Here is a 12924-nt window from a genome sequence, read left to right as displayed (position 1 = left end):
TTACCAAATCAGTATTTGGCACAGCTCTGCCAGGTTTTATGCATTAAAAGTAAATAATTAAGTAATTTTAAAATGAAGAGAATACCATTACAGTGCACTTGTTTATCACCAGCTGATTTTCCAAAAGCCCTGCCTGGAGAGTACAATTTTACATAATGGCTGTTAAGATTCTTTAAAATGATATTTCTGATAGAAAAAAAAAAAAAAAAGAAGAAGAAAGAGGAAGAAAAACTTCCTATCCTGTTTGCTTGCCTAACTCACTGGGAGAAAACTTCTGGGATACTGTGTTTCATACTTGCCTGCCTTTATAGTGATACCATCAATTTTATGGGCATAAATCTCTGCTGTCACTCCCAGAGCAGTCCTGGCTGCTCTCTTTGGTGCACAACACTTGTGTAATCAGTTCTGTTTGTGCTGATGCGTGGCGATCAGGACCAGGGGACTGCTCCAAGAGAGAAGTGACCAAAATAAAAAGCTTAATTTCCACCTCTATCAATCCCAGCTCTGTTTCACTGCGCGCCTGGAGTGTGCCACTGGACTTCTGGCAAAAGGGAAGAGATACAGGGATAGTGAGTCTGCTCATTTGGAAGGAACAAATACGTTGGATTGCTCATGAATGTGCAGTGTTTACTTCCAAAGCTTTTTGTTATCCTCAGCTAATGGTTACATGTGTCACTTCACACTAACCAATGTGTTGACTCAGTGAGCTTCAGTCACTTAGTCTGGTCACCCTGGTAGTGCCTGGCACATGACTAGTCCTAGCTAGGCGTTCAAAAAAGATTTTCACTGAAAACCACTAATGAAAGGGAAGAGCAAGCCAGCACGCATGAAGTGCATATTTACATTCTATACCTTGGGGATATAGTAAGAAATATTTGGTGAATTCTATGATGGACTTCCAGGATGTGCACCTCTCCTATTGAAAATGGTGCTTTTGTACTCAACATGTCTATTGCCATGGTATTTTTAGACTGTGAACTGTCAAAAGCTTTTTTCTTCTTCTTTTTCCTGCCCTTCTCTTTGCTCATTAGTTCTGAAGAGCTAGCAAAACTGTGAAAAAGCTGTGTTCTACTTTTTTGTACCTGATTGCCTATTTTCTAGGTGCTCACACCTCTATGTGTGAGGCAGTACCTGCCCTACTGCAGGTAATTAGATTATTCGTAAAGTTATCAAATGAGTGCTTTGTACTTTAGATTTTTTATTTTTTAGCAGCAGGCATGGTTTTGTTAGTGGATACCTCAGTTTTTTAGAGCCACAGAACAGCTGTGGGTGGTCAATCTTTTATATAATATTCTGACATATAGGCATGCATATATGGCATGTCTGAGCCTAATACCTTTTCACTTCTGATATATCCCCCCTCACAAGAAACAGTTTAGCAATCATCTCATGGTTTAGTTTTGTTGGGGCTACAGAGGAAAGGAAGGTGCCCAGAGGTGAGGAAGCTGTGAGGGTGCTTATGTTCTGAGGGACAGTGTCTGCTGCAGAAGGCAGAACTCTTTCGGCTCATGGTGTGTGCTGTGCAGTACTATGTGGAACTGCCCTCACAGTGTCCAGAGCAGTAATGAATGTTTCCATTCCTTTCAGTTATTCTTCCACTCTCTTTCACTTTGCAGCATTTTCAGCAGCTGTGCTGATCTCCTTCCTAAGGTTATGTGTTAAATCTTTTCATGGATTGTCTGTTTTGCTTACTGATTCATGAGCATTTTATTCAATGTACTGTGCACTCACTGTGCATCTCCTGTTGGAGTCTCGTGTGGCTCTTTGGTTATGGAATGATGCTCTGTTTGATTGCCAGCCGGGAGAGGAAGAAATCAGACATGGAAAAGAATGAGTCCAGCAATGACTACTGGATCTGCCTTAAAAACTGAGACTAGTGCTACACTCTGATAAGCAAATGAGTTTCAATAAAATATTTGCTCTAGACATGCATTTGGTTCCATCTCAGGTCTTGATTTATTCTAAAGTGAAGGACTTGCTTTAGAAACAACCTTGTTTTTCAAATGGAAGCTTGTCTTGCAAATTTACTACTACCAATCTACCATGTCTTGCACTCTACCACTAAGTATCACATTTGTGGGTGTTACTGAGAGGTATTGGAGTTGACATTTGGATTACACTGGTGGTTGTTTTGAGCTCTGTTTGGTTGGCTGGTTTTGCTAACTTGTTTGTTTGTAGTTTTTCATAAGCAATGTGTATTTCAGCATATTTTTTTCCATGTTTCCTACTGAATCAGACTGTGGTGGTTCTTGTTTGTGGGACCCACTGGGGGACCCATCTTGTCGCTTGCAATTGAAGGAATATAACCACATTTATACTAATGAGTTAATTTATTTGGTTGGTTGTTCTTGTAGAGTATTTACAAACTGACACCTGCTCTTAAGGCTGAGAACACGTTCCATGTGGGATATGCATCCGCATGAAAGGCACCTGTTGGGTGAAATTTATGGCAAAATTGTGATGAAATTGCTGGCAAAAAGCCCCCTTCTCTTAATATCTTTGTGGTAGCCTCTAGCTGCTGTCTTTTTAAATGCATCCCTTTCATGAGTAGTGCTTCAGAGTACTGTACAAGAAAGTGGTGTCTCCCATCTCTGCTTCTGCTTGTAAATTTCCCTTCATGGGTACTCTGGATGTCTTACACTTCCATTGGTCCAGAAAGGCTTCTCTTTACTTGAAGTTTGTTAATTATCTCTGTCAGCTTCTTTAGAGAGAGGGGATATGAAGTGCTTTTCACATATTTTTGCTCAGAGTTGATCACTCTCTCCTCCCCACTTACTTTTTCTAAGCTTTTGCTTGCATTTTCTACTTGTAGTATCTTGAGGGCACTATTTATTCATATCACTTGGTTCTTGTGTTTTATTCAGATTTTGTGCTGAGACTGAGATTGGGATCATAGAAGATTTTTTAAGTGTTAATTAAAAACAATGATGAAGAAATGTTTACACATAAGGCAACACCAAAAGTTATATGTATTAACATAACAGATATAGAGAATTAAATGTCATTTTTAAAATTCATTTGGTGGTATGCAGAAGCTAGCAATAGTCTTGGGACAATGTATTTTGCCTGGAATTCTTTTTCAGGGAACATTCATCCTGATGTGTATATTTTTTTTTTTTGTCTCATTAGTAAGTATTTGAGGGAATGTGAAGAAAACATGACTCAAGCTTCTAAAATCAGCAAAAACTATGAAGAGCTCCTTACATGTCTTTCTGGATTCTTGGACATAGACATCAGAGAAAAAGAGAAACCACAAGAACATTTAACATCAAAGGTGATTGTGTAGGCAAATATTTCTCTACATTGATTTAATAGAAAAATATTTAGTTGTCACAGAAGTAAAGCAAATAATAGAGATCCTTGTATTTAATTATGGTTTGCAGACAGTGCTATCATTTAAAGGCATATTTTTTTTTTACTTTGTACTGGGCTAATTTTCAAAGGTGCTGAAGACTAATATGCCCCAGTGAACTCAGTCTGCTCGTATCTGCATAAATAATTGTTCAGCCTGTAGTTCCCACATACAGCCTTGATTAAATATTGGTTAAAAGCTTGCCTTAAAACATTAATCTGGGGGTCAACAGGTGATGTGTAAACTGTGGCACTAGATCTTATCTCTTATTTTGAGCTGACATACCATTAAATACAAACATCTGAAATGGCATGCCCTAAAACAACCTGGACCGTGTCCTGTAATACAATGCTGTAAATAACTTTGTGGTTTTTCTGAGACTTAATAATAAAAATTTAAAATTTCTCTTCAGAATACTTCTGAAGTTCCAAAAACTAAGCTTCCCTTTAGGAAAAGAAAGTTGTTTGTATATTCTTTTAGCATCTATCAATGCTGCTGAAAGTAATTTTATTCTAATTTTATGCATTTGACTCATTTTCTGTCCACTCTTTGATCTCTATTTTTCTTCACTTTGGAGCACAGTAGATATCTGGGGAAATTCTATCTCATTATGTTCATGTCATTGTAAGATTACAGTCGTAATAAATCAAGATTATCTAGGTATGTATCACAGTGAGTGTACGCCCTCATAATATTACATAATATTGCAAGCACATTTCAATAGATGCTCTAAAAAAAGTTGTCACGCAAGATGCACTCTTGCATGCTTTAATAATTAATAAATTAATAATGAGAGATTTAAAAACATATTTTCATGTCTTTTAACAATGTACTAATAAATCTAGTTGGGAAATCTAATTTGTGCTGAAAGCCGTGCCTTAGGAAACCTTAGCAACTAGCTTTTCTGTGGTCTTGGCACATCTATTTAGCTTCTTTTCCACATTATGGTTTTATTTAAAACAGAATTGATCTGTTTTAGTCTTAACAAATGTCTTGCCAGTAGGAATCAGGGTACATTTTTTGCTCACTCTTTGAAGTGCACCCATTCATCTATTCCACTGATTGGAAATAGCATGGCACACCAAAACAGCCCTAGAATCCTCCTGGAAAGGACTCCTTTTTCCAAGGAGTTGGCTGCTCATAATGGCAGCACACCAGGTATTTGGCCCTGTCCTTGAATGTGCTTATGAAATATCTGTTACTAACCCAAACCTCTGGTGCTTAAAAAGTTTTGAGCATGAATTGCAGCTTTCTTGTTCCAAATGAAAGACATACATCTCAAAAAGCCAGGCTGGAAAGGTTTGCTTTTCACATGAAGGATCTGAGTGCTCTGTTTTCTGACCTGCCTCACGTCAAGCACGGATATGCAGCAGCAGCAGCAGTTCTCCACCTGTTTAATACATCATAAAGTCTGTGTGGGAGTAAATCTGAATCACATTATGCTAAGGTGGGGGTTTATAGTGAGAATATAATTCTGTGATTTTAACTGTATTTCTAGTCTTTTTCTAAAGGAGCAGTAAAGTGCTATTATAAGTCTGACTTAGGGGTCACCAGAAACACCGAGTCTTTATTGACATGATTAGGAGCAGGTATAACTGGGATGAATATTTTTAATTTTTAAGAGCTTTTAAGAAGCTACTAATATTTGATTTATTTCTCAAGGTCTCTGAAATACACAAAGAAAATGTGACACTAAAAGACCAGGTTGCTGCTCTTCAAGAAGCTGCGAATGTCCATGAGATGGAGTCTAAAGCTAACAGAGAAACTATCCTGAGACTAGTTTCAGAAGTGGCCAAGGAGCAGAAAAAGGCAGCAGGATATTACCAAGACATGGATAAACTTAGTAAGGTACATAATTGCATGGCTTGTATGCTTGTCTGGTTTTCAAATGTTTTCTTGAAATTTCAAATTAATTTTCAATAGGAATTGCATGAGAAAAAATGCTTCTGAAAAAATTATGTTGATTAGGGTCCTTCCTAAAAAGGACATTTTTCTAAAATTATTTTCAACTTTTTGAAAGTGAGATATGATGATTAAACAATAACATTTTGTAAAATAAATCTGAGGTAGATTTGATGGCTTTCAATGCTCTTTGCAAATTTCTGGTTTTGCTTTCTTCTTTGTGTTGTAACCTTTGTGCTTGCAGAAACATGTAAATAAATGAATGTGTATATTGTTAATATCCGAGGCACAAGTATGAAGTGGTGAAAAACTAATATTTCTAAAATAATATTTATTTGATACTGCAAGTTTTCTGAGAATTTTTTGACTCAGTTTTACAAAATTCTAATGAGAAATTGAAAGGAATTGATTGGACACTATTCTTTCTCTTAAAGCACTGGCAGGTTAAGTGTCTTGGCTTCCATACACGCTAGATTATCTTTTCACTGTGTTATAAATTTGTATTTCATAACCATTGACTCATAGCCCAAAAATTGTAGCAATAGGATGGCTCTTGCAGGAAAGCAAGAAGTTTCACTGTTGGCAAGACTTAGAGGAAATCTGCAGCAGGAAGGATGGTCAGATGAGAAATGCAAGTTGTAAGTCAAGTATTTCAAATTCACCTAGCTATGATTTTGAAGGAAATGGATGTGATTTAAGGATTGAATTGCTCCAGGAGAACTCCCCATTAAGAGTTTGTATATTTCAAAGGATGGATGAGCAAAGTGCATTTATGTAGCAATTTTCCTTATTGCTTTGCACTTTGAGTGATGTCTGTGGAAAGGAAGCAATTTAGTGAAGCCAGAATGAAGATTTCCTGCAGGTGAAACAGTGCAGTTAAAGCTGATGGCCAGAACGTTAGAAAATAAGGGAAGAAACTTAGACTGCCAAATATGTAGCTGAGTGGTGTGTGATTGAGTTTGTATGAATTTTTAACATAAAGACAACCTTGTGCAAGTGAGTTTTCCAAAGTAATACAGCATATTCCCCACCCCTGGCATTCCTCTTTTCCTGAAGAAGAGACACCCACCATACACTTTAAAGGATATAGTGTTCTGATTTGGTTGTAAGCAAAATACTTAGGAGATGAGAAATAGCTGGCAGCCTGCTCTGGAAAAGAAGGAATTTGTGGGGAAGATAAATGTAAGTACCACAAGGGTAATAAATTTTTCTTACTGCTGAAAATAGTTCTTACCAAGCTGTGTACAATTTTCTAAGACTCAATGGAACTGAGAGAGCCTGCACCAAAACCTTAAACAGGTCCTTTTTGAGAATATTTTGTTTTCATGCTTCACTTCAAACACAGGTGTATGAGGAAGAACAGAGTGTAGTTTTCTCAGTAAGCCAGAATCGGGAGATGTTTTAAACCAAGATCAGGGCTCCATCTGTGGCTTGTTTTTCAAGTTTGCTTTGACTGCCAAAACATTTACCAAGTTGAGCTATTTTCTGAAAAATGTTTTCCTATCATTATTTTGCATGTGCCAAATACATAATTTATTTAACCAATTTTAGAGAAATATCTTTCTAAATTATTAGCATTGCCTTTCAAAAACATTGCCTTTGAAAAGCCCCATTTGCATAGGGGCTGCAGATTCCTCCAGTGCAATTTTGGTTTAGCAACTTACATTTTCAGACACTGAATAAATTTGTTGAGAAGGTTTTGTGTTCACAAAAGAGTATGAAGAAGTTCAGTATTGAAAAAGAAAGTAAAAAACAAAAAATACATCCTCACGTGTAAAGTGTGAAGTGTGGGATCCCCTGCTCCCTTGATGGGTGTCTGGCTTGGTTACAGGAGGGGCCCCAGTGGCAAAAGTCAGTCGGACTTTACAGTGTACTTCATACTGCACAGTTTAAGCGCATGAACGGAGCTGCATGTGTTGTGACATGTTTCCCTGTCAAGGTGAGAAGCAGAAATCCATATTGTTCCTGTGCCAGAAGACTCATACATGGCTGTGTGTTTCTGGGCTGTTTTCTGGACTTAATTAATGGAATTGCCTGTAGCTGAATTTACCCAGCAAGTGACTGTTGCCTGCCTGTGCCAACAGCTCTCAGGGCCAAACATTTTGGCCATCTTCAGATGGAGATGGCAGCCCATTTCCCCCAGTTTTCTCTTTAAATTCTTCCTAAGTCTATAGAGACCATCACACTGTTCTGTCAGTCATCTCCACCAAGATTTGGCCACCATACCGTTCCCTGCCACCCCTCTGAATTTTTTTTAATTGCCTGTTTTAGTTGCCAGGTAGTTCTCCACTCACATTCCTTAGGAATTCTATGAATTCCTTCTCTTGATCAGGTGCACTTTTTTTAATGTCCCAGGAGGAAGTAGCTGCCTGTATTCAAAAATTCTTACTGAATAAAATGAAAGCCAGTTAATTACATTTTAAGGTTAATATATTTAAAATATTCTTTAGCATGTTTGACACTTGAGTATTTGTTGCAGTTAGCTGGGCTCCATTTGAGGAACATTAACAAGTGAACAATCATTTTATCTGTTCCACTCTCAGTCTCACTGCATGACATTATCAAGCAGCAAAGAATAAAAGCCAATAATTCCTGAAACTAATAAAAGTAAAAAAAGGAGTTCAAGAAGCTGTTTTTTTCCTAATCTATTATTTTTATTTATTTCTGAATATGTTCTTCTATTTATTTCTGAATTTCTCATGTTTCTGATGGAATATTGCAAGATTTTGCTTCTGGAAATCTGTAAATATTGTGCATACCTTTATTATGGCTGCATTGGATATAAAATTTGCATTTAATGAAAAACAACGTTTAAATCCTGCCCAGATTTCTAGACTGAGAATTGGAATACCCAAACTTTCTTTCTGTAATTCCAGAGAGTGATTATTGCTTATGATAATCATAATTAGAGAATGATAACATTCTTTGAGAGTGTCTGTAGGTCCTCTAAAATGTCTTACTTTAACCAAATTTCTTTTTTATATTTAATAAATTCCTCTATGGTATTTATCTAAGATATAGAAGAGAATGCATATATTCTTCTGCATTAATTTAAATACAGCATTGCCACAGATGAGCCACAAGAACTAGTAAACTGTCTTGCTCTGTTTCACATCTTTGCTGATGGCTCAACCTGGAAATATTTGTGATTTCCCTCTGAAGTGTTATTTTAAACATTTGTTTTGCAAAGCTGTACCGTGCAAAATCTTTAAAGAACAAAGTTGAAATGTATGCAAGCAATTTTAATTAATACAAATACGTCTGCATTTACTATTGATGCAAAATTAACCAAGCAAATACTCTTCAGTGTTCAATATTGGCTTATATTGTTATGTTAATGAACAAAATACATCTAAGTAGTTTCTATTTAATATAAACATATTAAAATAAATCAATTTTATGAAAAGAGTTAATTATGAAAACCTTATTTAAGGAATTTCATTGGACTTGAGAAATATGGCTACATTTTGAATATACCCAAATACTTAGATTGTAGGAGAGACAGCCAAATGATTTTAGGTTTTTCTTGTACCAACAGATAAATACAGGAAGTTTCTCAGAACCTGGAAATTTTTTTTGTTTTGTTTTTGTTTATAAGATGTCATTAAGAAAATACATATTAGAGACAGGTTTCAGCAGGCATCACAGATATTTCCAGATTGAATCATTTGAGAAGACAAGAGATAAGAGCAAACTAGTTTACAATCCTTCTGGTATAACAGTAGTACCTGGAGGTGCAGCTGGTATAAGAATTGATCTAGATAATACCTGCATTCTTTTAATACCTTATTATTAATGTTAATGTAATGTGGGGTCTTTTTTGTATATGGCAGCTGGTATAAGAATTGATCTAGATAATACCTGCATTCTTCTAATACCTTATTATTAATGTTAATGTAATGTGGGGTCTTTTTTTGTATATGTATATGTAGTTGACTTTAGTCTATTGAGAGCATGCTGCTGACTGGGGTGTCATTATTAATACAATCATGGAATTTAGGTTGGAAAAGACCTGTGAGTTCATGGAGTTCAACTGTTAACCCAGCACTGCCAAACCCACCATTAAACCATGTCCCTAAGTATCCTGCATCCTAATATCCTGTATATCCCTAAGTATATATCCAGGGGTGGTGACTCCACCACTTACTTCCCTGGGCAGTCTGCTCCAGTGCTTTGCTGCTCTTTTGATGAAGAATACTTTCCTAATATCCAATATAAACCTCTCTTGCCACAATTCAAGGCCATTTCCTATGTTTCTTAACTGGGAGAAGAAATCGACCCCTACCTGGCTCCAGCCTCCTTTCAGGCAGTTGTAGAGAGTGATAAGGTCTCTCTTGAGCCTCCTCCAGTTTAAACACACCTAGCTCCTCCAGATCCTCCTCATGAGACTTGTGCTCCAGACCCTTCACCAGCTCCGTTGTCCTTCTCTGGACACCAGAGCACCTCAATGTCCTTCCTGTAGTGAGGGGCCCAGAACTGGACACAGCACTCGAGGTGCAGCCTCACCAGTGCAGAGTGGCCAATCCCTGCCCTGCTCCTGCTGGCCACACTATTGCTGATCCAGGCCAGGATGCCATTGGCCTTCTTGGCCACCTGGGCACAGCTGGCTCATTTTCAGCTGCTGTCAATCAGCACCCCCAGGTGCTTTGATGCCAGGCAGTTTCCCAGCCACTGTTTGGTGGCTTGTACTTCTTTATTTTAGACCTTGATCTTTTTAATAAACTATCTTTGATTTCAGATGTTCACAATTTTACAAGATGGTGATTAGGTAAGCTCCCTGGTACTGGCAAACCATTTTAGCACTGCCTTTCTGAAAGGAAAAATACACACTGCTGAAAACTGTAATTGAAATAAATGACTCTTTATTCTTTGCTGTAGTTACCATAATGTAGTTCTGAGCACAGGTGGGAATTTTCTATTAATAGGACTTGTCTAGAATAAAAAACAGAAATTGGCAAGGAATCAGGCTGACATTTGTTTCTAAAACAATTCTAAAATTACTTCAGAAATGTGTAATAACAAATAATTCCTAAATGACGGGGGTTGCTTTTATTTATGTCTTTGCATGTTTGCCTTTTTTGTAGCTATTAAAAATTTTAGTATTTTTAGTATCATATTTTTATGTTTTCTTTCCTAAAAGTGCACTCCAAACTCCTTTTTTTTTTTTTTTGCCACACTCCCTGCTGATCTACAGAAATGCTCCCAGGTTTAACTGCTTGATTGACAGGTATTCCAATAAGACAAATGACATATTATGCTCCACTCTGCAAGCACATGCAGACCCAGAGAGACCCTTGTGTAACCACCACATTCATAACTGCTCCAGGAACAGTTCTTTAACTCCAGTGTGCATGATCTTAACTCATATCAGTCCACTTACTGAGCTTCTACTTACCACTGAGACCTCCAGAAGAATCCAATCCTCTAGTAATTTTGTGTTGTCAGTGAAATATTATTCTTTCCTTTTTGTCTCATGTGTGAAATAATATTCTTTCCAATTTGTTCTTACCAATTAGAAAATGCCCTGAGAAATGAAGAACTAGTCTTTGCTGTACTTTTAGTTGGTCTTGCTGCAAATATTTTTCTTGTATATGTATGTGTAAGCACTCTTAATATTGGTATTGTGGGGAAAGGAGAGACACACAATACTTCTTTATGTTTAGATGGTTATTTATATTTTTTTCTGTCATAATTTGTTTTGGTGTCATGGGTCAGGATGCATAATTCTTTCTGTCTGCTCTGACCAATTATGTCAATACTTATATACAACTGATATAGATACATATGTATTGGCTATATTTTATTCCTTCCCAACCAAGCCTTGATTTGTCTGGTCCCTCACTTCTCATTTCTCAATAATAAAGAAATAATCTCAGGAATTTTTGTTGCATTCAAATAAACCGATCTCAGAGATCACCTCTTATCACCATATTCAAGGAGATTATGTCTATAGTTTCGGTCAGCTCTGAATTGTCAGGCAGTTGGAGTTGGTCATCACTGCAGCTCCCTTCCAACTGAAATATTCTATTCTATCCTACACTTACCCTCTCAGTTGTAGTACTTTGGCCTTATTTGTGATACATCTTTTTCACTGCTTGTTTTTCAGGCCATATTATCTGGATGGAAAAGTAAGATTTCAATAGTTTTACAATAAAAAATTTGGCTTCATTCACTTGGAAATTTTATTTATGTATTCCTTTTTGCAAACCAGTATAAGAGGTTAGGCTTTAGTGTGATTACAGCAGACTTCAGGTTTTCATCAATTTCAGTGGCAGTTCCCCTATGAGACCCTGAGGTTGAGCAAATATGAAGAATATGGGTCCTAGTTTCTCTGTCTGCAGTACCTGCTCCTGAGTTATTCCTTAATTTGTGTGTTGTGGAGAGGGTTTCTAACTGATTTTAAAAATCTTGTTTAATTTTTTCATGCACTTTAGGATCTTGACAGTGCTATAATAAAGAAGCAGAGTTTAGAGATGGAGATCAGAAACCTCCAAGAGAAACTGACTGTTAACCAGAAAGCTTTGGACACCTCAAAGCAGGAGCTGCACAATCTGAAGAAATCTTCCAGCGAGTTAGATGCAAACTTTAAGAGTAGCAGAGAAGAGGCCAGGACTGCTCAGAGCTCTTTAGAGGCTTTTAAAGAAGAAATTGCTACCCTGCTCAGCTGTGGGTCTGCAATAGTTAAACCTTCTGAGAAGGCCATTTTGGAGAAGATCCAAGAAATAAATTGTAAAGAGGAGAATAAAGAAATAGTAAGTCAGCAAGTACCACACACCAATGTGTGTATTTATTCTCTTTGGGTTCTGTTTAATTTTATTCATCTGATAGAGTGTTGGTTCTTTCTGCTTAGGTTTTGGAATGACAGAAACCTTTAATTTTGTTGTCTATTGACTTAAGGTAATAGGGGAAAAGCATCTATGTTTTATTAAGCAGGATTAAATTAATAATGGATGATGTTAAGAAGAAAAGATTTGGAATGGTCTTTCAGTTACAACATTGAAATTTGGTTTCTGTGCCAGCAGACATCAAAGGTGGCTGGTTGCTATGATTTAGTAAAACCTGTGAACAAGTATGGATTTGCTGCTACAATGGTGACTTCAAGAACTGACTTCTTTCTCAAAGCAAATATAATTGATGAGTTGCCATAGGCAACTTCTTTCCCTCCAATCCTCAAAACCTGCACCTAAAAATAAAGATGTGTTTTTACACTTACAGTTAAACATTATTCAGCATCCGAAGAAAGTAAAAGGAAGGCTGTGGCTTCAGGCATTTGGGCTGGCGGTTTGCAAAAGTGTGTTTGAATGTATAGATAGAGAAGGGGCAGCTCAGGAGAAAGGTGAATCGGAATGCAGCCTGACCAATGTCAGCATCCTGACACTGCACTGAAGTTTCTCGCTTGTTTATATTTTATTAATTTTGTCAGTGAGGACTATTTATATAATTAAAAGTCACATACTAAATCCAAAGCTGCTTTCAGTGAGCCACTGAAAACCAGCTCTAATATTCTTGCCAGGTTTTGAAATTCTAGCATTTCCTGCTGATGTGATAGTTTTTAATGACAGCAAATTCTGTCCAAGGCTGGAAATAGTTCTTGAAAATATTCTGTGCATTTTGGTGAAGTACTTAAAAAAAAACAAAACCAAAAACCTGTGGCATTGGCCTTCTTGCCT

General features: G+C 37.0%; 1 protein-coding gene across 1 annotated transcript in view; it reads left to right on the top strand.

The window, feature by feature from the left end:
- Positions 1–12924, top strand: part of LOC128785535 (damage-control phosphatase ARMT1-like) — a 47238-nt gene that overhangs the window by 23690 nt on the left and 10624 nt on the right. The window contains exons 8-10 of the mRNA XM_053938222.1: positions 3130–3274; positions 5015–5200; positions 11689–12006. Of these exons, the coding sequence (XP_053794197.1) occupies positions 3130–3274; positions 5015–5200; positions 11689–12006 (649 nt within the window). The remainder of the gene's footprint in view (positions 1–3129; positions 3275–5014; positions 5201–11688; positions 12007–12924) is intronic.

This window comes from Vidua chalybeata, chromosome 3 (assembly GCF_026979565.1).
Source record: "Vidua chalybeata isolate OUT-0048 chromosome 3, bVidCha1 merged haplotype, whole genome shotgun sequence".
NCBI lineage: Eukaryota > Metazoa > Chordata > Aves > Passeriformes > Viduidae > Vidua > Vidua chalybeata.
The sequence above is the reverse complement of the archived record's forward strand: the minus strand, read 5'-3'. Positions and strand labels throughout refer to the sequence as shown.